The sequence below is a fragment of the Varroa jacobsoni genome, unplaced genomic scaffold, assembly GCF_002532875.2.
Source record: "Varroa jacobsoni isolate VJ856 unplaced genomic scaffold, vjacob_1.0 scaffold_1059, whole genome shotgun sequence".
In the NCBI taxonomy this organism is placed as follows: Eukaryota; Metazoa; Arthropoda; class Arachnida; order Mesostigmata; family Varroidae; genus Varroa; species Varroa jacobsoni.
The window spans coordinates 31,229-58,437 of NW_019213961.1; the positions used below are offsets into that span (position 1 = coordinate 31,229).

Consider the following 27,209-nt stretch of genomic DNA (forward strand, 5'->3'; position numbering starts at 1 on the left):
TAAACAGACGAAATTTCTCGATTAGAAACCAGCAAAACTAGTTTCGCTGTGATTGATAAGCATATATTAATTATTGGCGTCAGAGTAACACCTCTTTTCGACTTACATTACACAACGACTTTCTCTTCCGTTCAGATTAGTCATAAGGGTCAGAATATGGCACTCAATAACCACAATTATGTTTGCTGGCCATTTACCTTGGACATCGTTTTCGTCTGTCACACATTTTTCTATCAAACCGTTATAATCTACGGCTGTCTCGTCATGGTCCAGCTATCTACCTCACACACTCGGCGTCGAACATGCGGCGCCGAGCTACGAATACAAACATATCGTCGTTTCCGCGCATTCTTCAAGCCCTCTGTTCTAATCAGAGATAGCACAGAAGCTACGGTTGTGCAATGATTACGTGAATCCTGCGACTCGCGGGCAACATAATTTAAAAGCAAAACGCCTATAAATACTATAGATATATACACAAGATTTTATTCAAATATGCGTTTATACAAATACATGAGCACTACCGCCATTATTTTTGCCATTACTAAATTTCGCGTCTGGTACCGAATCTATGACAAATTATAAGACCTGCCTTCTGTGACAGCTACTGAATCATCAATGGCTGTGCAGATTATTGCCTCATGAGGCATTTTGCGAGCTCGACAAGCATTCGGCGTTATGGCTAAGGACACTCGCGCTCGTCTGTATCTTTAATAGTACATAGTTTGAAAACACACCTTTGTCTACCAGGAAATCAGTCTTAAGGTGGCGTAATAGCGGTAGTGTGCTATCCTGTGTATCTCTTTGTCTGTGCAGCGTAACGAATTAGTTTAGGTTTAGCATATTAGACAATCCCCGCGATAGCTTAGTGGGTAACGCATTTGTCTAGAATTTGAAACAGAGCACCTGGGACATACAGCATACGACCGCTCACTGTGTTCACCCGCTCACCCTAGGTGTTGGTTTTCTTAATAGCTTCACGTATGTAAGATCGGTGGTAGCGAGATAGACATTGAGTATATGCGCCCACACACACATGAATTAAAGCCTAGGTTGCAAGCTCGTGTTAAGCCTAGGCAACAATGGTAAATGGAATGGTACTTCCTTAGTGCTTTAATTCTTTGAAGTGAAAAGTGCGTGTGATCTAGCTCAATAAGAACACCAAAAAGACTGTAGATAAACAGCCGAAGGCAGACTGCCATGGCATTCCAGCGCGCCGTACTCTTCAGACGACATATTTAGACCTATGTAGATATAGGTTCAGAAGGTGTTTCCCAATTCAATACGTGAACTAAGAGGGAAAACAATTATGCTATGCTTTGGGTAGTTGTTATCAGCTTCAGTAACTAAAGTTAGAGCTTTCACTGTGGTCGTGGGTTAGGGCAATGTTGGCGTAGTTTTTCAACAGCTTGCCTGACAACAACCTTGAAATGCAGTCTTTCGTGTAGGTCGTTGGCAATGGGTCGTATAGTTCTCCTGTGTTTTGACTTTAAGCTGTATATTCCTACCTATGAAGGTATCTGACATAACACGGTTTAGTCACCTGCAGACATTAGAAACATGTGCCAAAAACTCCCAAGGCCACAGTCGTTATGAATGGCATCACACGTGCTTACATCTGTAGAGACTGACTGTAGCTGTTACAGACTGGTTCAGACCATGCGCATGCATACTTCGAATGGGTCCATACAAAACGCATTGGACGCGCCTGGCATTTTAGCGTATTTCAAACAAACATTACCTTCTTCGAGGTAATGCTGGCTGGCGGCTGTGAAAGGAGATAAAGTTTAGTTTCAGAAGAAATATACATTAAGTCCTGCCACATCACGATTAATGATCCTGCTGTCATTTTTGGCAACTTGAATTTTTCGGAAAGATCGATAACATGCGTGGGTTCCCCCACAAGCACGTCACTATCGTACACCTGTAAAACACCCAATAATTTTCAAGCATCAGTGCTCTATACGCTTTTCTCACTGGATAGATCTTAAATCTGAAATACATATCCTTACTGATATTATATCGATTTAGAAGACAGTAAGCGCTGACACAGAAAAAAAGTGGGAAAAACATATGCAGTTAATTTAACTGTAGATCGGAATCGTTATATTAGTCTATTTCTTTGCCTCTTCTTCTTGAATTGTCGGAATTTGGGCACCGACAGGGGTAAACGGAAAGGCAAAGTAACTAAAGTAGAATAGTACAGTAGAGCCTGATGCCACTATTTCAATAGCTAATTTACCCTCTCTATTGAAGTAAATCGTTGATGCGATATCGAAGTAACGATTCCGGAGACCCACAAAAAAATCGCCGGTAACTACATTATAAAGACAGCGGAAAGAAAGTTTGTACGAAAAAAGATTTAGGAAGACGAGGAGAAGAATCACTTACGGAAAGTGTCGACGTCCTTTTGTTAAATGCTTTGACAAGGTCACCCTGGCTGGAGAGTTCCACATCGACGTTGAACTTCCCCAATGGCAAGAATACCACTCGGTGATCAGGTGGAAACACAATGCGGGGCTCGCTTCTGCTCTCGATGCACAAATGCGTTTTTTGTCCGAAAGAGGTCTGCACTACAAGAAGACGCCGATGTCGATGATAGTCCGAATGACACACCAAAATCGAATCAATTGGCAATGGTGAAGTCGTTCGATATAGAACTTCTCCCGTCGAAATCTCCACAAACAGCAGATCGCGATTCTGTCTCGGTGAATACAGATCAAAGGTTAGGCAAGAGGTTAATATAAGATATGTAAAACTTTATCGACCATACAGAAAAAAAAATATTGTTTGTAAATAATTTGGGGATTTTACAGGGCTAATTGCTTAATAATAACACTTATGTATTAGGCACTAATAAAGATAATCCCACTCTTAGGAAGTGGGATCCATTCAAATAAAAAGCATTTGGACAGGTATCATTTTTGCCTTAAGTGAAACATCTAATTGTTCCAGTGCTTAAGTTATGTAGGGTTGGTGCCATGCGATTCACGTGTGTTCTGAATGCGAGGCGTAGCATCATAGATTGATTTATTTTTTCGCTAGCAGCACAATGTAGATAATCGAGGAACGGAATTTAGATCTAACTTAATCACTCATCTTCTAACCGCAAACGTTAAATTCTAATAAAAAGGGACCTTTAATATCTTAAAGCCAACATAGATAAAAATAATTTAATCCATAAAAATAATCTACCAAATAATGCATGAAGGCCCCACTTGAACTTTAACAAGTTATCTAAGATTGGCATGATAAAAACCACACGATGGCCTAGACTACGATAGCTGAACAGAAACTGGCGACTCTAAAACTAGCACACGTGCTTCCTTTCTTCAGCAACCTCATATTATAACCTACCGATGTTTAGACTGTACTTCTCTATTATCTAATGTACAAAAGATCTCAGGCGATCATCTAGCAGGTAACGCCCTCAAGCAACAAGACCTAAAGGTTTCCTTACGGAGCATAATTTTAACGGGTGACATTATGTCAAGTGAATGATTCACGTAAAAATAATCTATAATAGTCAGGCAGAGAGCTTGTGTATAGCGAGGAAAAACATGCGGTATGATGATAATTATCATAAAATATTTTTACACTAAAGTGATGCTTGTCAGTTTGGTTTCCATACTATCTTCCTCAAAGAATTCCAGGTATTTCACACCTCCAGGCATTGGTTCATACATTCAGTACTTAATTCAGCTTATGTTAATACACAGGCATGCGAAGGTATCTAAAGTAAAGAAAAAACAACTTAATAATATAAGATGCTAACATCTTTCGTAAGTTTGAAGTTTCCTCCACAAGTGAATTCATTAAGGATGAGGTCAAAATGCCGCACAATTTTGATAAATTTAACAGTAGGTTGAAACGTTTTTGTTCTCTTAATTCCACATTGGCATTATTTTCTACATTGACTGCCCAGTATTCCTACCTCAAAGCCCAGTATAACCATTGGAACGCCCGTGCATGTCTCCCAACAGCACGCATCTGTTAGGGCCGATCCTTTGGCATGCTTTGAGAACACTACCTCTCCCTGGAGTGTCTGAAAAGGCTGCACAGCGGGCGAAGTGACGAGGGCCAGAAGCTGTATGACCCCAGATGACGATATAAGCACCACATTGTGACATGATGGATCCAGTAATAGTCGCAGATTTTCACTGTCTCCAGCTCGCCATTGCTTGATGCGACGCCGTCCATTGTGCTCGGTGAACGCGATTACCGTCCCTGTAGCACCGCAACCACACAGATAATGAATAGATAGTTGAATAGATAAATCACTAACGTAAAATAGTAGTTAGATCATTTCTAGTTACAAAAGGTTTCTAGAGGAAACATTCGTGAATAATTACTGCAGCACATTGTAGATGATAGTGGTTTATGAAAACTGTTCCGAACATTACATTTTAACGACGATGCTAAAAATAAGCTATTTTGTTGTGGTGAGAAGTACTGTAGTGCTCGAGTATTTGACTACTGAAAACTTTAAACGTATGTCTGATGTACAGCGTACAATAGCACATGCTGTGTTAACCGTTCAAATGTTTCAGTGTGCCAAAAATCATACATTTGTCTTTAAATAAGAAACTATTGCTTCCAAAAATCAATATCTTCGATTCAATTCGTCGTCTAATGGACAGCTACTCCCTTCTTGCGATGAGTCAGTATCGGTCATTTTCTGATACTTTTTGATAGGTGATCGATGCAATTAGCATCTCGTCGCTTACAGGCGAGTCCACGGTATTTTATTTATGCATACGGACGTTAAACATGTTAAATAAGGAAAAAAAACAAACAAAAATGTAGAAACTGCTGCTGCTGCTGCCTTAATAATTATAATAATAAATAAAATAATTACTATTTATTCGGGTGTCACACTCGTCACTGTCGCGACTTGAACTATCGACTTCGGGCCTTCTTAGCTTGAGGTTTAGCCATTCAAGCCTTTGCGACATGCATGTTAATACAAGTAATGCAAGTAAACTCCTAGAAAATCCTTAAAAATATCCTACCATTCGAGCAGAGTGCTGCGATCGCTATTCTTGAATGAGTCGAGTGCGAGACAGCCTTTTGTATGGTCACACCGATAGGCAGCCGAAGCACGTTCCGGATGGTGTACAGTTCCACATCAAGTGGAGCATTCATCGTGGTGCTACAGCTGCCGTCAGCCGGCCTGGAATCGTCTTTGTGACTTGTCACATCACCACTGTCCACATTTCGGGGACCAAATGAAGCGTCCGACAGCGAGCGCTGCTTCTGAAAAGGCACATGATTATCACGATGGGTATATGAGCCGACTGCAAGACCAAGTATTGTCATATAGGATCACTAATCACCACTGGGGGTCCAAACGCGCACCGAGCACGACATAGGCAAACAAGGGTTCCTTGTAGAAGTCACCTGGCGATAAGGGTGTTTTGCAAATCACCGCGTATCAACAGCGCACTCACCGATGTTAGCATTTCGGTACCCTATTAGACCGCTACTCATATCCGAGGAAGTCTACCACAGTAACCGCATCCATAGCAATCATATAATTAGTCTGACGTTTATACGAGCTGAATGTAAACCGGTAAGCTTGAATCATCCAACAATTTTTAATGGCTTCCACTTGTCAATATCACAGATGTAATGTGGAACACGAGTGTCCGTCCAGTACTACATTGCCAACGAACAGGACACGAAGCATTAAGCTCAACGACGCAAGTATGTAGAATGGATGACCACGAACTATCGGGAGCTGGCAATGCGAGCGTATTCTCCCCTCAAAAACTCACTCAGATCAATGCTAAACGACATAACACAAAACCGATGTAGACAAAAATTACAGTTTTGAAAATCGTATCATTGCCACCAACATCGTTTACTGATAGCTGCGGCTGTAGCGGCTGACAAGCCTATTTTAGTTGCATTGATTTTCAGTGACCAAGCAAAAAAAAAACTAGGCACCTTTGCGAAAAGCCCGTTTTCTAATGGCCATCGAAACAAAGTATTTAGGTATGCCTGCTCTTACGAAACGCATCATTCGAAATCCGTTAACATGGGGAATTACCACTATGCCAAACGCGCCCAACGCAGCAGTCAATATAACCTTCCATTCTTACGATGCAACTAGAAAAAGCCACACTACACATTCTAAACCGTCTAGTTGAACATAGATAAATAACCTAACCAACGAAGGCGGACAACCTCACTGAGCTTGAATTTGATCCGTCTGTTTCCTGTTACTATTTCTGCTACGGTTATTAGAAGCCAACTCGGTCGCGCACTCTAGAGACCACATGGGTGGATACAGCAGTCGCATCAATACGTTCCCTGCTCTAGCGCTCGCTTAGTTACTTGTCTATGTCTATAACGACCGATAATTATTTAGTGCGCTAGCAGCCGCAGTTCGAGCCTTACCGCTCTCTCCTTTGTTCGGTAAGAGAGAGAGAGAGAGAGAGAAGGCTTAGCAGCTGAGGTACGCTGAGATACAATTACGTCACGACTGCCACTTGCAACTTGAAGTAATATGAATGCTGACTGGGTGAATGCACGTTGGCACGCTGGCACGCTTGATTACAGAATCGCGGCAAAACTTCTCAGCAAGGGGTCTATAGATCTGGCGAATTATTCTGTTCAAGTGCCAGCAAAGCGCCTTTAACTAGCGCGAATCTAGTTAGTTAGGGACCTGAGCATGACTAGAACTGTACATCTCACGCAATTTTAGAAACGCCGCACTTTTAAATCTCGCTGACTTGTCGTCATTGTAACTAGTAAAGATCAGAGGTTGGAAATGAATTCGAATGGGACAGTTATTCCTAAGATGGAAATAGTCAGCGCTTGTATCGTCTCTACGACGTGTCTTTTCCAGCCATAATCGTTAATTCCAATAGCCAAGGGCTGCTGCTCATCAGAATGATAGGTGGAAAGGTTTCGTCACCTATTCACCATTTACTACCACAAAAAACTGCTTGCCGCGCTGTTTGTTTTCAACTCGATGCTACAAGTACGATTACTATAGCCGAAGGTATTATCAGCGTTACAATACTTGTCACTGTAGCGGCTATCCATCTTGCTTGAATTACCCGTTCGAGAAACAAAACACCACGAACTCTGACTGCGTCCCCGTCCCGATGCGATCTTGTTCGTTATGATCACCTCTCAGGCTTGCTTTTACTTTTCCGTCGCCAGCCATGCTTTAATTTGACCACCCACCCCGCTCAATTAATATTCTCTATGTAAAACATGGCGTAAAGAAGGCTGCCGCTACTGCTATTGCGGTAGGCTACACTGGCAAGATGATACGATTGTAGCAACGATGTTACTGTTATACATGCGCCTTATAAACGGTTCGCGCTCTCAAAGGGGTGAGAGTAAGTCGAAATCGAGAGTTGTGAGAGCAGGTCGAAATTGGAACCGAGGCAGGTAGCGGCGTCTTGTATTCCCTCCATTACCATTTTATTGCCGTGCCTCGTCTTGTCCACCATTATTGTTGCTTGTTTGTGCCAGGACAACGATGGCTTGCAACCATGGTTGCTGCTGTAGCGGTTTATTGTAGTGACATCCTTTTTTCTTCGACGTAACCTATAGTACCTCTAGAAATACATATCTCGCCTGTGACAAGCGGTTATACCAATGAAGAGAGCATCAGTAACAGTGAACGCTGCCGCTGTACGAAACTTCGCTAAAGTCAACAAATCTGCGCTGGGAAATGGTGATGTGGGACCACTTCTTGCCGCGAGCCGTTTTCTTTGAGAAGTGAGCAAAAATCATTTTCCCGAATTCAATTGGATTGAAGCATTGCCGTATTTCCATAGCAGTCAATACATCACGGCACAGATTGGTGGCAAGCTGCATGGTGTTTTATGTGCTTTCGGTCAATTAACCAAGACATACAGAGAAGCAGATTTTTCAAACTTGACTAAGGCACCTATATCATTTCAAAATATCATATTGTACACGTATGCGTACTATATACGTAGATATGGTATGCTGACCGCTATTTGCCTGGTTCTCAATGGCTATGCATTTGCTATAGAAAAGCTTTAGTAGTTGACCCATATGGGGCGATTCTCGCATAATATGCTGTTGATGCCATCAACCGCTTCATTAAGTTCAGCCCACACCATACATGCCTATACCAAACGCTCTGACTAACTCTCTGACGGCAATCATTTGACGCTTTCTGGTTATCGTAAATACTTCAAAGAGGTCTCAAAAATGGGATACGTTCAGTCGTTCCGTAAAGAAGAGGCAGCCCTGAGCGCAGCATATCCTGGAATGTGTTCTCTGTTTACTAAAATAGAATGGCGATATTAGTCAGTAAGTCAGGAAGTAGAAGTATTATATAGTGTATTTTTCAGTAGAAATGTAATCGTCTGCAAACAATCATATGAGAAATACCAAGTTTTTTAGTATTAAATCTATATATGTTTTGGACTAGAGAAAATTACATAACAGTTATCTCAATCATACCTTGTAAACATCTACCAGATCATCACTGATGAGACCAATATATTGACATTTTAATCAACTTACAACTGTGTCATAAACACTGGACAGGAGAGCTGTCTTCTCACGATACATGGCCCAGAGAACGCATAACCTAGTCCCTAATACTTTATAGTGCATTTTGTAATGTTTCTTTGATCATTTCGTAAGCCCTTTTGGACTTATGTACCCCCATAGAAACCCATGAGGCCATCAGGGAAGACCCAGATACTAATAACTTTGATAGAGATTTATAAATTTAATGTATCCGTAATTACCTTTCTTGTTAGGATATATGTTTATGTGGTTTTACGTTGCTAATCATATAGTATTACGTGAACTTCTGCAGCTACCCATTTTGGATATTAGCATATCGCCTATTTGACATCGAACGAATAAAATTTGCCAACTTTTTATTGCATTAACATTTTTTATAAGTTTGAAAAGTGACTAAATGCTCACTTGGATGCGGTATATTTTACCACACGTAAACGCTATAGACAAGCTGATTTGGCTGTAATAGTCGTTCTCGTTTATTTGTTTCACTACATTATATATACAGATTATATACAAGAGGAGATGACATTGTTACAACAGCAACGTCTCTCACAAAATTATAGTCTCGATTTACATTGATTCATTTCCGTGATGAGCAGAGCATCAAGTAAGGCACGCTCCAACAAACGAATTACAAAGGCTCTTAGTTATAGGCTCTCTAAGTTATAAATGCACCCCACAAAAAGGTAACACGTGTCAATACGTCCATAAACTTTCATAAATGTTTGTATAGGTCAATTTCGTTTTTATGTAATGACTCAATTAGGTATGAATAATTTTCAGACATTGCATGTTTAAAATGGGAACTTTATTATATTTTTTAAATCTCTTTTTAATATGTGCAGTTTGTATGCTCGATGTCCCCGACCCTTAAAGACTATTGAGGTAATTTACGTTAATGCCACTATTTCTCAAGTGCCTTCAATGTAATTCAAACTCGCTCATTTAGTGCTGCTTGAAAATAATCCTCTGGGCTTATTCAGCACCTTCAAAAGACGCTGATGAACTAAATCTTCCGCTAGACTTGCTTTTCTAAAAAACGCAATCGTGTGAACCGCTAGTCGCAAAAACTTAATATACGCAGATATTCCATAGCTATGAAATAACAAAAAAAAATCCGCAAAACTTTCTACGTAAATAACTGTGCTAGCTAGTGTTTTATAGATAAAGCATTTAGAAACGTTAATGTAACATCCATGAGCCATGACCTCCCATAAGTCTTTCTGTTACCCTCAAAAAAACATAACACATCATTCATATCTAAGTGGGCTGTCAATCAAACAACGTGTATATATATATAGATGTGCTGGCTAGCCTGCATACTACTCTGTACCCCAGTCGATCGAATCATCGCAAGCCCAGCCGTAATGCGTTGACTGAGATGCGTTGATGAGACTGACTCCCAATCCACATCAAGAAATAATCATTGTAATATGTTGTCGAAGTCAGCCGATTTCTGACACAGAATTAAGCGAATAAAACACCTCGCGTGTCAAAAACACAGCTTGAACACAACGAAAACCGCTCAGGTTTCTCACTGGTATACAAAGCACCACTGTGTACAGTAGTGGTCGTATAAGGGTCTGCCATGTTCTAAACGTCCAGTTCAAGGAATTCTTTGGGTAAAGCGATATTCCGCTCTTGCGAATACTGCACGAGGTCTTGGTAGCGTGCGCGGATGCTGTTCAGATTTTGAGCAACCGATGAGTTCCGCTGTCGAAGAGTTTCGATCTCGTGTTCAACTTCGGCGCGTTGAGCTTCAAGGTCATCTTTTTGCTCGATACGCTTTGTGCGACAGCTGGCTGCGTAGCCGCGATTCTTTAGCGTTCGACGTCGCTGTTTCATTTTCATTATCTCGGCACGAGTCAGTCCGGCACCTGAAGTAAATAGAGATAGCGACACATGTTTTTCAGGAACTGTTTCGATGCCTTGGAAAAATTTGGTGTTCAAGTGTATCGTTATGGCATTGATCTTAAATATGAATTAACAACTATACATCTACATTAACCCAATATTTGATTAGTAAACAAATAAAATAGTCAATAAAAATAAATTTGTATTGGTAGAAGAAATTTTGATTTCGAAACAAAAACTGTGTAGTTTGCATAATGCTTGTGATTTGCTCACATAAAAAAAGTTCATATGAGTGCTCATCGACATGCTCATAACCCTAACAAAACAATATTTGAGACAAGCTTCTCGTGTTATAGTGATATTCTAAATATAACTATTATTTTAACATTAGCGAAAGCACATCTACCTACCTTTCAGTTCTTTATTGAGGTCGCGAACTGATAATGATACGAGGTCGTCGTCGCTCATGTTGATTTTGTCAGTGATAGACTTCGGCAGTTGCTCCTCAAAATCATCGCTACTTTCCGAGATATTTCGTATACGCTTCCGGCTCATACTACCACGCCTGCTCGTGCTCTCGGGCTCAATTTCATCGCCAGACCTGTCCTGGTCTCCGCTATCTGTCCGCCGTTTCATATCTGTTTTTCAGTGTGATCGTTGTGTCCGATTTTATTATGCACCTGACAACGCTTAATCTAGGTAGACTTGGTGATAATTCAAGCTCGCTCCTCCGCAGGACATTGGTATCTCATGTTATGATGCTGTTTGAGTACAGGTTTGTTAATGTTCGAAGCACAAAAGTCGGCAACTCTGCAGCCTTAATAGAATGACACCGAGTACAATTTCGAAGGAATCAACCCTTATAAAGGGCGGCAGTTACTTCGTTAAAACGACAGAGTCATAACCATAGTAGTGAATACATGTCCATCAAACTTTAATGTTACATGCTGCTTCTTAGATGGATAATTCTGCTTCGGCGAAAAAGAGCACGGCGATGCACTGGTCAAGTCACCTTCCAAATGGTCCATCGAAGCTATGGGAACAAGCCCATATACACACGCCCGTCAAGCAAAAATAGAGTTGAAATGACGAGAGCTCTCTTCTTGACTGGATCACGATTCTTTCCGCAAGTTGCTTCGCGCTTTCCGAAAAAGTTCCTTATGCAAGGAGATCTAATGACACTTGAGAAACTAATCAGCAATACTCGATATATCACCGTTATGTTTGTTACACGAACACGTAAATGTGATATACAGTTGATATGCGCTGCATACGCAGCACCACAACGAAACCAGTCAAAACAAAGGAACCCATTCAACAATAACGTCAATCTTCACAGTAATCAGCACTCGCGGGCAGCGGGTACTAGCAGTGCCATCATTCTCAATTAATAATAAAAACAAACAACCCTATATGGCCACAGAAACAAAACTACCCAACAAACGCGTAAGCAGTGTGTCCCCCAAGAATACATCACATTGGCTTGCATCCCCTGAGACCAGACGACGAAAATCGCTCGATTGAGCAAGCAGGCTTCTCACTCGTTTCAAGCAACAGGCGAGGCATAGACAACCTGGCAACCAGAACGCACCGGCTGAAACATCGCTAGCAACCAAACACCACAATAACAACAACACAACAACAGCGTTTGTCGATCTGCTTGACTCTCTCACCCTCACTTTGTTATTGTTCTTGTTGTTGAACCCAAAAAGATCAGCCTCGAAGTGGTGCTTAAATGGGTAGCGCCTTGTGCTTACTAAACTTAGTGGTTGAACATTCGTAAGTTTTAAAGCAGGAAATAAACAGGGGATTGTTCTTTTGTTTGTTTTTTCTTCGTTCATTGGTTTATAATAAATTTGTAACGGACGTTACGTCGATACGACTTACACAATTCTTCTTGCTAAATTACCTATTTAAAATTGTAATTATTATTTATTTCTGATAGTGATTTCCCATCGGCCGATCAGCTGGTAGAGAGAACCCACCGCTAGCAACTCACTCGCCAGCACCGTTGTCAGCCGCTTACTGTTTGATCGACCGGATGAGGACTAGTAGCGCTGTGCTGTGCGTCTGCCTTCGAATAAAATTAGTCGGAGACAACGAATGTAGCCACTGCTATCGCAAAGTAGTGACAGGCGCGCGGCAGCGCAGTCACCTACATCTGATTACGTTGTAAACAGTATCCGTACAAAAGTTTTTATCGACGACAATCAGTTACTCTGTCATGGCAGTGGTAAAAGTCTTTTCCATTCCAGCAGTTCGTCGAACGGAAAAGCAAAAGAAAAGGCCCACTCGAAAAGCTGCGCCACTCTATCCTTAAAATATTTAAAACGCTTTGAAATTTTCCAACTGTCTGTCCGTGACAACTGGAATAATTTGAACCGACTGATCAACTACCTGGTCCCCATTTTTTATATATATAAAGGGAGAAAAAAAATGTACAGCAATAAATAAGTACGATAAATCTTTATATGCACATAAACACTTACCCGCTCGTGGAAAATGAAGCGCTGTTGTATTTCAGTAGAAGTTTGCGAGCAGTGCATTCATGTGATACCCCTTTTCAGTATGTGTGGGCTTCCGCTGTGTATTTCTCTATCACAGGTCGTAGGTTGGCTCACAAAATACACAATGAAGCAGCGATTCTTCCTCTCGTTATTCGCTCACATGGACACGCACACACGCGATTTTGGTTTTTCTCTTTTTTTTTTTTCTTTTTAGAACTACGTTTGCGTTTCGCACTGCAGCATACTCATATGCGATGTACACGCTAAACACTGCCCTTTTCCATCCACGCCTGTGGGCGATGTAATTATCGTAAGAACCAGCCGCCCCGCTGCTGCTTGTTCACTCGCTCTCACGCGGCGTATCCATGGTCCGCCCTTCGAGGGGCGCCGTCAGGTTTGGCGGTAAAATTCAAATCCCGTTGCGCGTTTATGCCCGCATTTGGCCAACGGTTGTTACTCCGTTGACTTGTGAGCCTTGTGGGTACTTCGACCTCGACGGGCAAACGGCTGATGGCCCAAAAATCGCATGAAGGCTGCGGCGTGCAAAAGGATGACAACTTGTTCCGATAAACACGTACGTCATTTTATTTTTAAGGCTACCTTCGTTACGGTGCTACGGTGCTCCAAGTGAGGGAGCGAGGGGGGTTCCTACTAAGTGTGTGTTTTGATACCGGCGAGACACTGGCAGTCGTCGGTGGTGCTCTGGAAAGCAGGTCCGATTACGGCCAAATACTCCTCTCTGATCTGAGAACTCCGCGGGGACGTTAGTTGGCTCCAAAATAGTACAGCAGAAGCAGCTATAGTTGCATTGAAGGTCTAGGAGATTGAGAACGACGGCTCTGACTCATTACAGATAAAATTTGTTTGTCTTATTTAGTTCACTTAGCTTTAAACGGCTGACCGCTTCAGAAAATACTCACGGTTGTAGTAGCATCAAACATATAACATAGTCGGAACAAAGCAGTTAATGCTCACTGGAAGAAACCGGCAAGGTGCAAATTATACCAAAGTTTTATATGAGCATAAGGGTACTATTAAAGAAAAAGCGTGGGAGGACAGCTACGGACAGTGGACTAGTAACGAACGTGTCACGCAAACAGAGTGTGTATGGTGTGATAAATTAATCAGATCGATACAGACAATTTCAAATGAGCTTTGTCAGCTAACCGTTCATAAACGAGCAAAAACCTTGAGCGCGCGGTGGACAGTCAGGATATTGTCGTGCCGCGTTGGGTGCTAATGGAACTATGTGCAGATATAGACTCACCCACAGTACCGCATTCCGCATGAATATTGGATTGATGTCAAGGTGGAACGTATGGTTTTGTTTGGTGGTAGTTGTAGCACATTGTGCTGTGCGGTCGGAGCATAATAGCTTACGCAAATTAGAAGTTCCTGCAGAACATTTGCCTCTATGGGCCGCTCTTAATCAGAGTCTGTTAGATGAGTGCGTAAGAGACAAGGTTTGCCAGGTAAGCACTAGAGCCATATATGACATAATTTGTATAAATAAGCGAAATAATAATAAACTAAGTATAAATATATATGAAGTCCAAAATGCATGTACGTTTTTTTGTTAATAATCGTAACAATGCACTTGTAGATCAGGCGTAACACGAAAAAGCGGACCAGCGCTCAGTTAAATAACTCAGTTTTATCCAATAAGATTTTCCTATGAGCAAAAAAATCTCACACAATTTACTGATACGTCATTTATTGTACAGTCATTGTCCTGCTCCTTGAATATTTCTCTCGCTTGATATAACCGCTTAAACATTATGAGAAGTGCGATAGCCATTCTTTCAGTTGAATTCTTTATTACAATGTTCGTGTTACTATCAGGCGAGTTTCGGCGACGCAAATTTTTAGCAGCGATATATGCAAAAAATAATTGACTAATAAAACTAATTAACAAATAAATCTCTCTTTTTTTCCTAGGCCAATCTCAAACAAAATAAATGCTGGGGTTACGAAGAGAAATACCGTTGCACCTCAGATAATCGTTACCATTCGCCTGCCTGTGATGGGTCTGACCAGGGTTGGACTCGTGGGGGTGGTCGAGCAGCACAGGAGCGTGAGTTCTACGACACTGCTGATTTCGGATATATCGCCAAACGTCTACAAGAGATGGCCATTGTTTGTAGAGGAACAAGAATGGTTCGCTCATTTTTTGTTTTTTATAGGCTATGCTGCATAATTTGTACCGGCTACTAGATTTTCTAAATCGCGCATTTTTGAAAATTCAATCATTCGTTGTCTAGCGAGGTTCTCACGTGTATATACGTCTCCGGAATGCCATATTTCCAGGGAGATAGCGTTCTTGAATGTGTGGACCATGCGCGCCTTTGTCGTGCCCAGAATATCTTTATGGATTTCTCCAAACTCAAAGAATTAACGGGGCCAATCAAATATCGTGACGATGTCCTAGGACCTGGTCTTATTGGGGGCCACTGCAGGCTCAAAGTGGATCTGCTACGGTCTCTAGGACAACATAAAAGCCCCTTGCAGTCCTGGTTTGCTGAAATTGAACACTTCACCGGTAGGCATGTGGGGACAAGGCTGGAATAGCAGTTAATACAGTAAACACAGTGTACTTCTTTAAGGCAAAAAACACTATAGCGCAAAATTCTAAATCCTAATTCATTTTAGTTATTAAACTAGATATTTCATCTAGTATTTGTACTTCAGTTTTTCAAATCAAAAGCGCCAATGTGATTTTTATTTCCTAATATTTTACATTTTTACTACAGTGCTCCCACAGCGGCTGACCGTCGACGAGTGTGGAGAAGTCATTGAGGAACCAACTATGTTGGTGAAGCTGGACGCCACAGTAAATATGTATCATCACTTTTGCGACTTCGTTAATCTTTATGCTACTCTGCACTTCAATCAAACAGCTTTCCAAAACATCAACGTTATCGTATGGGATGGTGTACGTTAATAACCACATTAGATGCAAAATATTTTATTTCGTTTCCTAAATTATTTTTGGCAAAGATTAACTGTATTGTCTTGCTATATAATCTAGTGTTACGCGAAAAATTTTGACAATGACCACAAAATAGTTATGTTTTGTTCCAACGACATTGACGAGCTGAATCCGCGTAGATATACGTAGTAGATACGAATACCTTAATTAATGATCGAAGAATTTTGAAACAGAATTGAATGCAATCTGAAGCTGGCGATCCGAGTCAGAGTCAACGTCGGCAATGTCGTGTTGTCGTTAGAGAAATTGCCCCTGTCAGATTAGGGCGGATAAGAAGTCAACTATGGATTGAACCGATATCATCATTTCAACGTTCTCTTTACGCTGCCAGCTTAGCCAAGAGGATAGACGTTCATTCAGTTGGTCTTCTTATTTTGCTCTACTCATGTAGAATTAATGCTTCGAGTTCTTACACCTAGTAGTGGCATTAAGCATTGCTTCAGTAGGCCGGCTTCTTTCAGTAGGAAACGAAGTCTGTCTCGGCCTTGTTTTGAACCTAGATTTCTTTACGTATTTCTAAATTTACTAAGCAAATGTGTTACTACTGCTCCATCACGGGGCTTTGTTCCACTCACATGAACATAGCAAAGTTTAAGGATTTAAGGGTTAATGTATAATCTATAGAATCTTCGTTTTTTATTAAGTATCCATACCGGAGCAACTTTGGAGCTATGTGGCGCATAATTACGGATCGTCCGCTTCGTCACATCGGCGAGTTCAAGAATAAGGGCAAAGTGTGCTTCAGTAATCTCCTCCTCCCGTTTTTGCCCCGGATGATATTTGGACTGTACTATAACATGCCGCTTATACCTGGGTGTCAAGGCAGTGGCCTGATGAAGGCTTTCAGGTAAGCAGTCTGTTATGATCTAAAAGGTACGTATCGTAGTCTATGTTAAACTTACTATATAGATATGATTAAACAATGAACAGTTCCATGTTGTACATTTCTGCGATTGGATTGATTGAAGTAGTTTTACGCTCGCAATATTTTTGAAGTGTAGAAAGCACTTCGAAATGAAAATTTATTCATTACTGTGTTGCTCAATGACATTACTAAAATTCAACGAGTGTTTGTAACGTTCCTATAGGAAAGAGTTAACAATTTTAGAGCAGATCGAGTGGAGTCGATTTAGCAATTCATTTTCGCTCCCACACATAGCGGAGAGCCTCTAGTCATATAAAGGTGAACGCAGACCAAAGTGTGAACAATATTGCGATTGAAATGAAGTAAAAAAAATATACTGACTGAAAAATATAAAATTGGGACTTCTTTCACAATGCAGGGAGCATACGCTCCACCGTCTAAACATCCCTGTCGAAAGGCCGTCTGGTGACCTACGGGTTACTTTTCTGTCGCGATCTACCAACACCAGGCGAGTTCTTAATCAAGATGAACTTATGGAGAAACTCAACAAAGTCGAAGGTGTGCAGGCAACAAAAATTGACTTCAATTTTAAAATGGACTTTATCGCGCAGATAAATGTTAGTATCGTCGACGAGAAAACCAGCAGGTAGCAGCGGCTTTGCATTGTGATATAAATATGAATACTATTATTAAATTGGTAATCATTCTTTATACTTAAAGGCGTGTCGTATAGACTACTCTTTATCGAGCTGCCGTTTTGGCACCTATTTAAATGATATACCGATTATAAACAAACGACTAGTAAAAGCTGATGAATCTCTTATCATGACTGAATTGATATTTGCCTGAGTAGTTTATTAAAAGAGAGCGGCTTTAGGCCTAATAGACAAGATTCCATATATAGCTACCGTTATATATGTGCTACAGTTTGCTGATTTGTTCGATATGAGGACCAGCAAAATATAGCTTGTTATTTATCATGACTCTGCTGGTCGATATATGGTAATTTTGTAAGTTTTTATATTCATATTTCAGATCAGCGCAAATACTGACTTATTAATAGGCGTACACGGTGCGGGGCTAACTCACACGTTATTCCTGCCGGAATGGGCTGCAGTTTTTGAGCTGTATAACTGCGGAGATCCAAATTGCTACCTCGATCTTGCTAGGCTTGCTGGCAAAAGGTTTCTATCGATATAACTTATTTGGCTGGCCGACGCTTTGTTTTACAATTGTGATAGATTTCATCCCACAAATCTTCTCATAATAGTAATAGTTATTACTATACTGGTAAAGTGCAATCAAGTTCGAAAATATTACATATAGCATTCGAAGTGCACGATGAGACGTATATATTTTGAAGACGTCTTTAAAGAGGAATTTTATGCCGATGCCACCAAGGAATTTTACTCTCACTTTGCAGGTACTTCACATGGGAGAAACGCAACACATTAGAGGCAGTCGCCAATCCCAAAGGGCAGCATGCCGCGCATGAGAAATTTGCCAATTACCGATTCGATGTGAATGAATTTATCCGCATTGTTCGAAAAGCGGTGGCCCAGGTGAACGAACAACTGAAGGCACACACGTATCTTGGCCACAAGCGACCAGTTCACGACGAGATGTAGTCAACACTGCACAAAAAGTAGATACGATTCTTGTGTAGCTTGAGTGCGCTATAAAATTCGGAGAGCGCGTTAGAACAAATGTGTAAAATATGCCTGCAGTAGTATATTAACTACGTACGTAGGGTGCCACAGGGTGAGAAACTACATTACATTAGGCTTGCTTTTAATAACAATGGAATAACAACTTCAAACAATTAGATGGATTTCGCAAAGATGCTGAATTAAAAAAAATTATATTTAGCGCTTATTCACCAAACATAAGACTGTATGACTCTTCATTTGAAGATCACGTTTCGAGGGCGTGATAGAGAAACTATGACATGCAAGGTGTGACTTTTTTATGTTTAGCCGACCTTTGGCCTGAAGTGGTCTGTGGCTCTCGACTACTTTAATTCTCTTGACTTACTACATAACTTATGGGTCATATAAAAAATGTTGTGGCTGTTCTTAGTTTGACGGATTTATACATACCCGGTTAACGCTCATTTTGCAAATTGATTGTGGTGTAGGTGCTCGTAATTTTTGCCTTGTCTCTTGAAATGAAATTCATGCCAACGTTTTTATAGCGTCCTCGATTACCTGCTTATTTTCCTTTTAGAAAGGAATACAAAAGGTAGACATTGAAAAAAGTTTGTTCGTTCATTATATCTTTAACAAGACTTCATTTAATCGCAATATGTGGTAATAATGGAGCACACTAGACGCGCATGCATACGGCTCATTCTCACTTTTTTTATAACAAAAGTACGAACCAATTACATTGTTCAACAACGCGAGCATATTTTCAAGTGAAGCCAGTTTCAAGTTAAACGTGTTTGATTTGCCTTTTTTGACATGTGGTTTCAAACAATATGTTTAATTGACTTTTTAAAGAAGGGTACGTTTTAATAAGTATATTTCGCGAACAGACTTCCCAGTATTAGGATTGTGTGATTAGTTATTAGGATTGCAGTAATTAAGTTACATATCATTTCATACGTATAATTGAATTTTATCATTTTGACGAATCATTATATATAGTATTGCTCTTTATTTATTCGCTTTATTACGCATTAGACTAAGCCAAATTCATCAATAAGGTATTTGCGTATTTGAGTGATGATGTCTTGTCATAAAAAGTTGCAGTAACAATTTTTTTGATACTCATGTTTTTTCAAAATTCGTTATTATACGGGTAATATTAGTATTACATTCAACATAAACTGTTCTCAAACTCGAATCTGCTAACTCTGACTTATTTGACATGCCATGAAACAACGGCATCGAAGTCTTTTTGTGATATATATATATCACATCTATCCATATACATTTTTCACAAGAGCTACAGAAGTAGTGTGAATATTAAGGATATAAAGTAAAATTAGAAGAGGTTGCACCCGGCAGTCTTTTTTGTTGTGTGTTCAATACCAACGCAGTACGAACTACTACTATTCATGTCTTTCGCGTCTTTCATGCCTCAGTGATTTTTATAGATACAGTCGACTTGGTCGGCGTCTCGTAAATGTACAAGAGCGAAGTTTTTGACTCTTGGCGGTCATCATGTCGATGTGTGCGGTTTCAAAATAGACCTCATCGTCAGAGGGATGAACAGACAGGCGCCATCATCGGGAACTAGATCAAAAGAATGATTTGTTTAGCACCGATTAAGCGAAAGCTAGACTACATAATACATGTTACAGGCAGTGGCGTTAAAAATATGCAATTTGCGGTACGTGGGACTACGTATTGCGCATTGTTAGATAAAAACAATTTCTATTGCATTTCCTGTTTGTATATAAATCAATTAAATGATGATAACGTCTTCCAGATAGAACCGCACAGATAGGAAGGACACAAATTCCGATTGCTATAAGAATGAAAAGTCGGGTCGATCTAACAGCGCATCCAACACCACAACAAAAGATACATAGTAGGCTAGAACGATCTGAATGAAGCTAGAACGCAGTAAGTTAAGCATGAAGAATCTGCTAATGCAGCTGGCTTTTGAAAAATATTTCTCATTTAGCTCTTAAGTTTGGGCCTCCACAAATAAAAATCTGACTGAACTAGAACTTATTAAATCTGGCTGCTGATATTAAATTTAAATAAATAAATAAATAAATTTCTTTATTAAGACGGTGTTAATGTTAAACCGAATGCTTAGTAAAAAAAAGTACAAACGACGACAGCATTATATGACTCAGTCGGGGTAGTGGATCCGTTATCGAGGCGGTTGCCTGAACCTAGTCGCAAGCTTGTCTTTATCTAAAGAAGTCTGCGTGTTCCGGATAGTTTTTGGAAGTAGTCTACACAATCTGAAATAACGAATCTGTTTGTTGTGGAAAAGTGTTCGATAAATCATGAAATGACCCGGGTACGACTCAGTTAACCAGCTTATCGGCAACTATCCATCTAGTTTGATCTGATGTTACAATTGCTAAAAATTAAACACACTAATTTGATTTCGAAGTTGAGCAGTGGTACTTAACGTTAGCTAGCTGATTCAAGATCAAAACACGTTTGTGCGCGGCGATTTGATGTCGTGAGGGGCTGCTTAGAAAAGAAACCCACGGCAGTTTTGGCTCATGTGACTTTTTGAATCCAGATAACTTGTAATTTAGTGCAACTGTAGGCTGGGACACTGTCTGAATACACGAGTAACACTGAATGATTAGTTAGCGGCAAACAAACCGTATATATTAAAGACGCAATCAAGGAAAAGGAAAAGCAGTAGCAGCAAAACTAATAGGGATAGCGAGAAAGCAATGTGTTATAGAAATAACATAGGCAAACACCGGTCATACCAATAAGTCTTTCTTTTTAATAATCTATTGCTGTTTTTGCGGATGCTCGAAACCTGAAATCAGGAGCTGAAAAACTTCAAGATGTCAAACAGCTCCTGGGCTCTACTGTAGGGAGAATAATAAAAATGGTAGAACCATTTTTCTCGTCCATAAATTAATTCGTACAACTCCGTTTCTAATCTTCAAACAAACACCAATGATAGCGCTGATTAAAGTCGCAAGCATCAAGCAAGTATATTAGTTGATTTAAATGATGGGAAGTGTACGCAAGCTTAAATTCATTGATTCTTACTGTCCATAGTATTAAGCATTATGACTAGTAGACACAACGACTCAGATGGAGTGTGGAGACAACGTCGAATGCTCGCAACTGTAAGCTTCGGCCCAGTTGCCGGTTTGTTTATGTACCACAAGGCGTGTACAAGAATTAATGGAGTCCTTCACTCGTATATTATAATAAAGTCTTTATTACTACGGTATTATTGCTACTGTTTTTCTAGAAATAAGTAAGTCGAACAGAACAACATGTTCTGTCAGCGTACGCTCAACGTTGAAAAATGCCCGATTGATAGGTAGAAAAAGAGCGCGAAGAACAAGCAAGTAATAGACTTTAATTGCATTGTATCGGGTTTTCATTAACAGCAGCAAAATTACATTCACCTGCATGAGACGTTGCAGGTCGGCGAGATTGTAACCGTCTATGGTTTCGCGAAATGCTTTTCTACTGATTTATCCTTTATGGGAAGCAACGATCTATTACAAAATTGGCAATTTCAGCCGTTACATCCATTGAAAGAGTGGTGTTAACATGGACTTCTTCACTGTTAATTTTACTTTTCTAGTAGCTAAGTCCTACCCGTTTGGCTCTTTTCGTGCATAATATTTTTTCTAAGCCAAGCTGCCAGAGAAAATGAGTGACATTCCATTCTCTCAAGCATGTCTTAGAGAAGCTGTATCCAATCGCCATTATTATCAGAACAAATGATACGTTTTAAAATGCGTATACTCTTGTTATTATTCTTCTGTGTTGAATCTTCCATAAGAGAAAGCCATTTTTCAAAATCGAGACGCGAATTATCAATCATAACGACATTTTCCTTTCTCCTGTTCAGAACTTCTGAGTGCGGTCATGATACGCGGTTTTGCAACCATAGGCCAAAAGTAGATAAGCGACTTCATCTATAATTTCCAACTTGACAAGCGAAACACACTCAGAGTCCTGTCTGTTTATCTCCGAAGATATAATAATTTAAATTAGGCAATGTGTTTTATGAAAATTAATCTTAATTTTAAAGATAAATACAAGCTAACTTGACTCTACGTGAGAATAGGTGAACATATATGGTCTATATAAATAATAGGCTGTATGAAAAGCGCCTTGTCTAACGCGGTGGTAATCCAACAGGGTTGGTTTAGGTCAAATCCGGCTTGCCCCACTCCTTTTAAACAGTCTGCAGCATTATTAATTGAAGTTGCCGAACTGCTGGTGTGACGTATAAGAAAGAAAGCGAAAATTAGTTGATAGCGTTCTCGGCGGAGCAAAATCCGCCCGTCGGGGCCGAGTCTCATACTCATCGGTCCATGATAGACAAACATTGCCCTGTCGGGCTCAGTCGCCCGTAAACAACATTGCTCAAACTTCTTAAAAAAGCGCGTAAAAAGTGTGATCCTCTACCCTTCCAGCCTGTGGCATTGGCAATTTCAGTTTACTAAAAAAACTGAAAAAAAGAACGCCTAGAAATACGATTGCTTTTTGTCTACAAAAGACCGCGCCTCACAAGCGTGCTGTTTGTTACTTAGAAAAATATACATCAAAAGGCCACACATAAAAGATCTATAGATACACAAAAATGCATCGAAACCTGTACAGTTCTAGGTCTGTTTGTGCTTCTCATAGCTAGCAAAAGGACTCGAAGAGATAAGTTAATCCAGCAGTGGAAATCTATTCCCTTAACAACGACAAAGTGGATTAGTACCTTGATTTCCAGAGGAGCTTTACTCACAGTCCGTTATTAAAATGTAATAATTACAACCGTACATACAAATTGAAACATCTATTAGTTGCTGGCAACTACTTTACTGGAATTTATTTAGGATATTTAAATATTATAATATTTAATATTTAAATTCGTAATACAGAAATAGCACTATTGCATTTTGAGATGCACACCTGCAGACTAATAGATGAAACTGACTGCGTAGCAAGTTCAGGGTTAAGTGTCCAGTGAGTTAACATACCGATAAAATGGAGCGTGACACAAACGGCAGCATTAGACCCATAATTTGTTTTACTTGTTCAGCTTTATTCATTCACCTAACGTTGACGCCGATTTCAAGCATTTAACTTATATAACTTAGCGGTTGAACCCAGATAAACGTAAAGGAAAAAAATAGTAAAACCATCTGCCCCGAGTCTACATATAGAATATATGCCAAAGGTTATAGCGGGACTATTCCTTTGATCTAGATTTGAACTAGATTTACTCATTTCAGTAGGAAAGGGCCAAAGTTTGTCTGCTAGGCTAAAGGGGGGGGGGGGGGGTAGAATGGGGTTAATATAGGGACAATACAGGAACTGCAAATAAAGTACGTGACTAGAAAAGGCCAAATTATACAACAGATGTTTTAGCATGATTCCTAAAATGTGCTTTTGTAACTTGGAAACGATTAAAAGGAAAATATACTTAAATGTTTTTTTTTTAATTATTATTTTCTGGTTGATATTTGGGAGCGAGGGCGACCTCCAAACCTAAAGTCGTGGGAGGCATATAACACTGTTACTTTTTTAGCTGTACGTATAATGAAATCTGTAATTACACATTATATAAGTAACGGTTTTACTAGTATATTAAATAATGTTCACAATACGTTATAACGAGTTCTTGGTAAAGGCGATTAGAATTTAAACCTAATCAAAATTATGACTAAAAGGGAGCTCTTTGCTCCTCCATTGCGATCTCGATAGAAAAAGACGACTCAATTTTTTCAGGTGGTATATTTCTCCTATCTTACTGAGTCCCCAACAAAAGAATTTTGACTTCACTTTTACCATTGTATATCACGCTAATAGTTGATCCTCGTGCACTTCAGTAACTTTTACAACAAATGTGACCTGTCATACGAACACACATTATACATCATATTTACTATACGTATACTGCTGTATATATTGTAAGGCTGTAAATGATTACGACACTTTCCATAAAAAACTAAAATTAACTAATGGTTGTTTCGAACTTTTACGTCTGCTAGTGCTGTTAGGCAGCTTCTCATACTGGTATAACCGACTGCAGATCAGCGACAAATAAGCCTAAGTATCACTCTACGTTCAGTTCAAAAGGACTGGATTGGTTTACAGGGAAACGTCCACTGCCTTCTACAGATCCATTACTAGTGATTTGCCGTATTTTTCCCTAATTTATTAGATACCCGTTACAAATAGCGATGACAATGGAGATGTACATTGCCACAAACAACACAAACTTTGCTAGTCTTTAGTTTGTTACCACATCAGAAAGACTTCTGAGAGATATGCGACCCTACAGACTGTATTTGTGCATGGCGCAGTTACTTCATCGGATAGGCTCCGTGAGGGGATCCAGAGCGATTACACATGTCTACAGTGTAATATGAGTATTGATTTAGAGTGTGTCTCGTTAAACTATCTAATGGCAGCAGAACTCAGGGTGACATTATAACTTCCGTGGTTGGAAGCATACAAACGATGCGTTCCTGCAAGCTACGTATAGGACTAAATAATTATAGTTAAAGTATAAGTTTTTCAGACCATTGTTGCAGTCTGGACAGTAAAGTCTTTAGTAAAGGACTGCTAATTCAAGCTGTGAAATTTGAATTTAATAAAAAAAGACTTCTATAATTTCGTTAGAGCTTCACGCATATGGTTGAGTACTGTTGAAATAGACGATCATTCAGCCAATACCGCAATTAACGCACACGAATTGGCTACTTGCATAGAAACCATAGTCAAATCAACGTTGGAAACGTATATAATCGATTGATAGAGGAGATCGCTACGTGAAAACGTAAATGTGTTTCACAGATGCTTTTCCGCTTTTATACAAAACAAGAGTTGGCTAACAGGCTGGCGTGTCTGTTAAAACAAGGAATCTTAGAACCGTACAATTTTAATTAAAAAATGCGATACTACGTTATGTTACAATAAAGCAAATAATGTACGAACCCCTATTGAATTGGTAAAACAGTTAGTCGGCATGTATGAGCATAGTATACAGCAATTTAAACTCTCAATCAATATACTGCAGCAGCACTATACAAATATAGAGATAATATTAACCAAAAAATGTTCACTAAATTGCACATCTGTATCGATCTAGGGTTTAGAATCTGCCTCTTTGAAATAAAAATACTTGGCAATACAATAATTTGTAATGCGACGAATTACTCAATTATGTTGTTAAGTATATTATTAATATATATATATATATATATATATTACCATGCCTTCCACACTGCATATACGTAGGTTTTTCGGTGCTCTATCGGATGTTTGAAAGAAAAGCTTAATGAAGCTCTACAATCCTTTGTAGTAGCCTTATCCAAACCTATGAACCTACTGGACACCGCTGGAGCACCAGTTGCGGAAGTTACGTCTACGGGCAAATAGCCCCACTTGAACGAGCAGAAACTCATATCATGATGAAGGTCTCACTGATGAGCTTAGTAGGTTCTTTCCGATATTAGAGACCAGAATAATAGAGACCGCTTTGTACGCTGGAAAAGCCTTGTTGAGCGCTATAGTTTCCCAATATAAAAAAGTTCTGACAGCGCTTTTTTTTATGACATGCATGATACTAGATATGAAAATGATAGGTTTCGTTTTTCTAAGAGGCTCGTACAGCCAGGATTGGGCGCATAGATACGGTTGTACTGAGTTAGGGTTTATGTGCAGGACTTGCCAACGGGCTGCGGCTTAAAAGGCCTCATCACGATGTTCCTAAGTTGCGAAGACCTATGAGGCCTTCGGCTCAAAATGACTTACTAAGCCTTGGCCATTTTTAGGAAATAAATGAATGAATATGTGCACAAACCGTACTTAATTGCACCCATTGCATTGATGAACCATAAGGCCTAGGCAAACTACGAATATATCACAACTTCACTTTCACAATAAGAACAAATTAATTAAAACCCGTATAGCAGTGCTATAAAAATGCAATGCTATTTAAAAGAGATTCGCCCAGAGCCCGACCTAAACGACTGGGGATGAGCTACCGCTACCCTTGCATTGCTATGTGCAGTATCCCCGAAAGCTTTAAGTCACGTGTAGGCTCTTCATGCGTTTAACGATATGAAGAAAGGAGGCGGCGAACGGCGTTTATAAAATAGTCTCTGTTTGGAGTGGTAAATAAAATTCGATCCTTGGTTCTTACCACTCAAAATCAAGCGCCTCATTCGAAAAATATGTGCTCAAAGATTTGACGTTCCCTGGGCATTCCGTGATCAGAAATTATTTGTTCCGCAACACAATTCAAAAATGAAAGATATAAATACGGTGTTTTGTCTTTTCATTTTTTGCGTCACATATTGAGTAAGACGTGGCTATAAGAACTCTTTTTAACGTTTAACGAAATTGCGCTTTGGATATAAATGTATTACAACAATTACAGCGGCTAAGAGACCAAGGCCCGCTTTTAATAAAGGCGTAAAAAGTAAACTTATTTTAATAGATATCGTACTATTTTGAGTAATGTAAAATTCAAAGCTGTTAGTTTTTTAAACTGTAAATTCTCGCCTTAATCAAGTAATACTCGGTTAGTTAATAGTCGATTGTATCAAGCGTCGCAAGCAAGAATAGACTGTAGCCTTTATTATAATGTTGTAATTTTCCTTGAATTTCAGTTGCAGATCACTTTTTCATGGGTAAATATGGCTCCGCGTCAATGACAAAGTTTACAATTGACATCTTCTCGACTGTTTAACTATCTAATTTTTTAACACTTTGATACGCTTAAAACTGGGTATAGTGTTTAATATTCCGTTGATCTCATTTACGTTTTATGGTCCAATTTAAAA

At 39.7% G+C, this 27,209-nt stretch overlaps 2 protein-coding genes across 6 annotated transcripts in view; one reads left to right on the forward strand and one right to left on the reverse strand.

The window, feature by feature from the left end:
• LOC111266147 (uncharacterized) overlaps positions 1-12,964 on the reverse strand; it is a 25,008-nt gene extending 12,044 nt beyond the window's left edge. For all 3 annotated transcript variants that reach the window (XM_022843347.2, XM_022843346.2, XM_022843348.2), the window contains exons 1-5: positions 12,873-12,964; positions 5,013-5,256; positions 3,935-4,227; positions 2,392-2,700; positions 1,742-1,924 (exon numbers count right to left, since the gene is read on the reverse strand). In XM_022843347.2, the coding sequence (XP_022699082.1) occupies positions 1,742-1,924; positions 2,392-2,700; positions 3,935-4,227; positions 5,013-5,256; positions 12,873-12,929 (1,086 nt within the window). In that variant the 5' untranslated portion in view covers positions 12,930-12,964. The remainder of the gene's footprint in view (positions 1-1,741; positions 1,925-2,391; positions 2,701-3,934; positions 4,228-5,012; positions 5,257-12,872) is intronic.
• On the forward strand, positions 7,467-20,503 carry LOC111266148 (EGF domain-specific O-linked N-acetylglucosamine transferase). 3 transcript variants are annotated; one of them, XM_086970798.1, is made up of 8 exons: positions 7,467-7,740; positions 14,829-15,047; positions 15,198-15,429; positions 15,641-15,822; positions 16,524-16,726; positions 17,163-17,361; positions 17,780-17,928; positions 18,168-20,503. In XM_086970798.1, exons 2-8 carry the CDS (start codon positions 15,018-15,020, stop codon positions 18,370-18,372), a joined length of 1,200 nt encoding a protein of 399 aa, XP_086826924.1. In that variant the 5' UTR covers positions 7,467-7,740; positions 14,829-15,017; the 3' UTR covers positions 18,373-20,503. The 3 variants fall into 3 exon arrangements, with proteins under 3 accessions (XP_086826924.1, XP_086826923.1, XP_022699084.1); XM_086970797.1 differs by lacking the exon at positions 7,467-7,740 and adding an exon at positions 13,387-13,464; XM_022843349.2 differs by lacking the exon at positions 7,467-7,740 and adding an exon at positions 13,479-14,362.
• Positions 20,504-27,209: the final 6,706 nt, after the last annotated feature.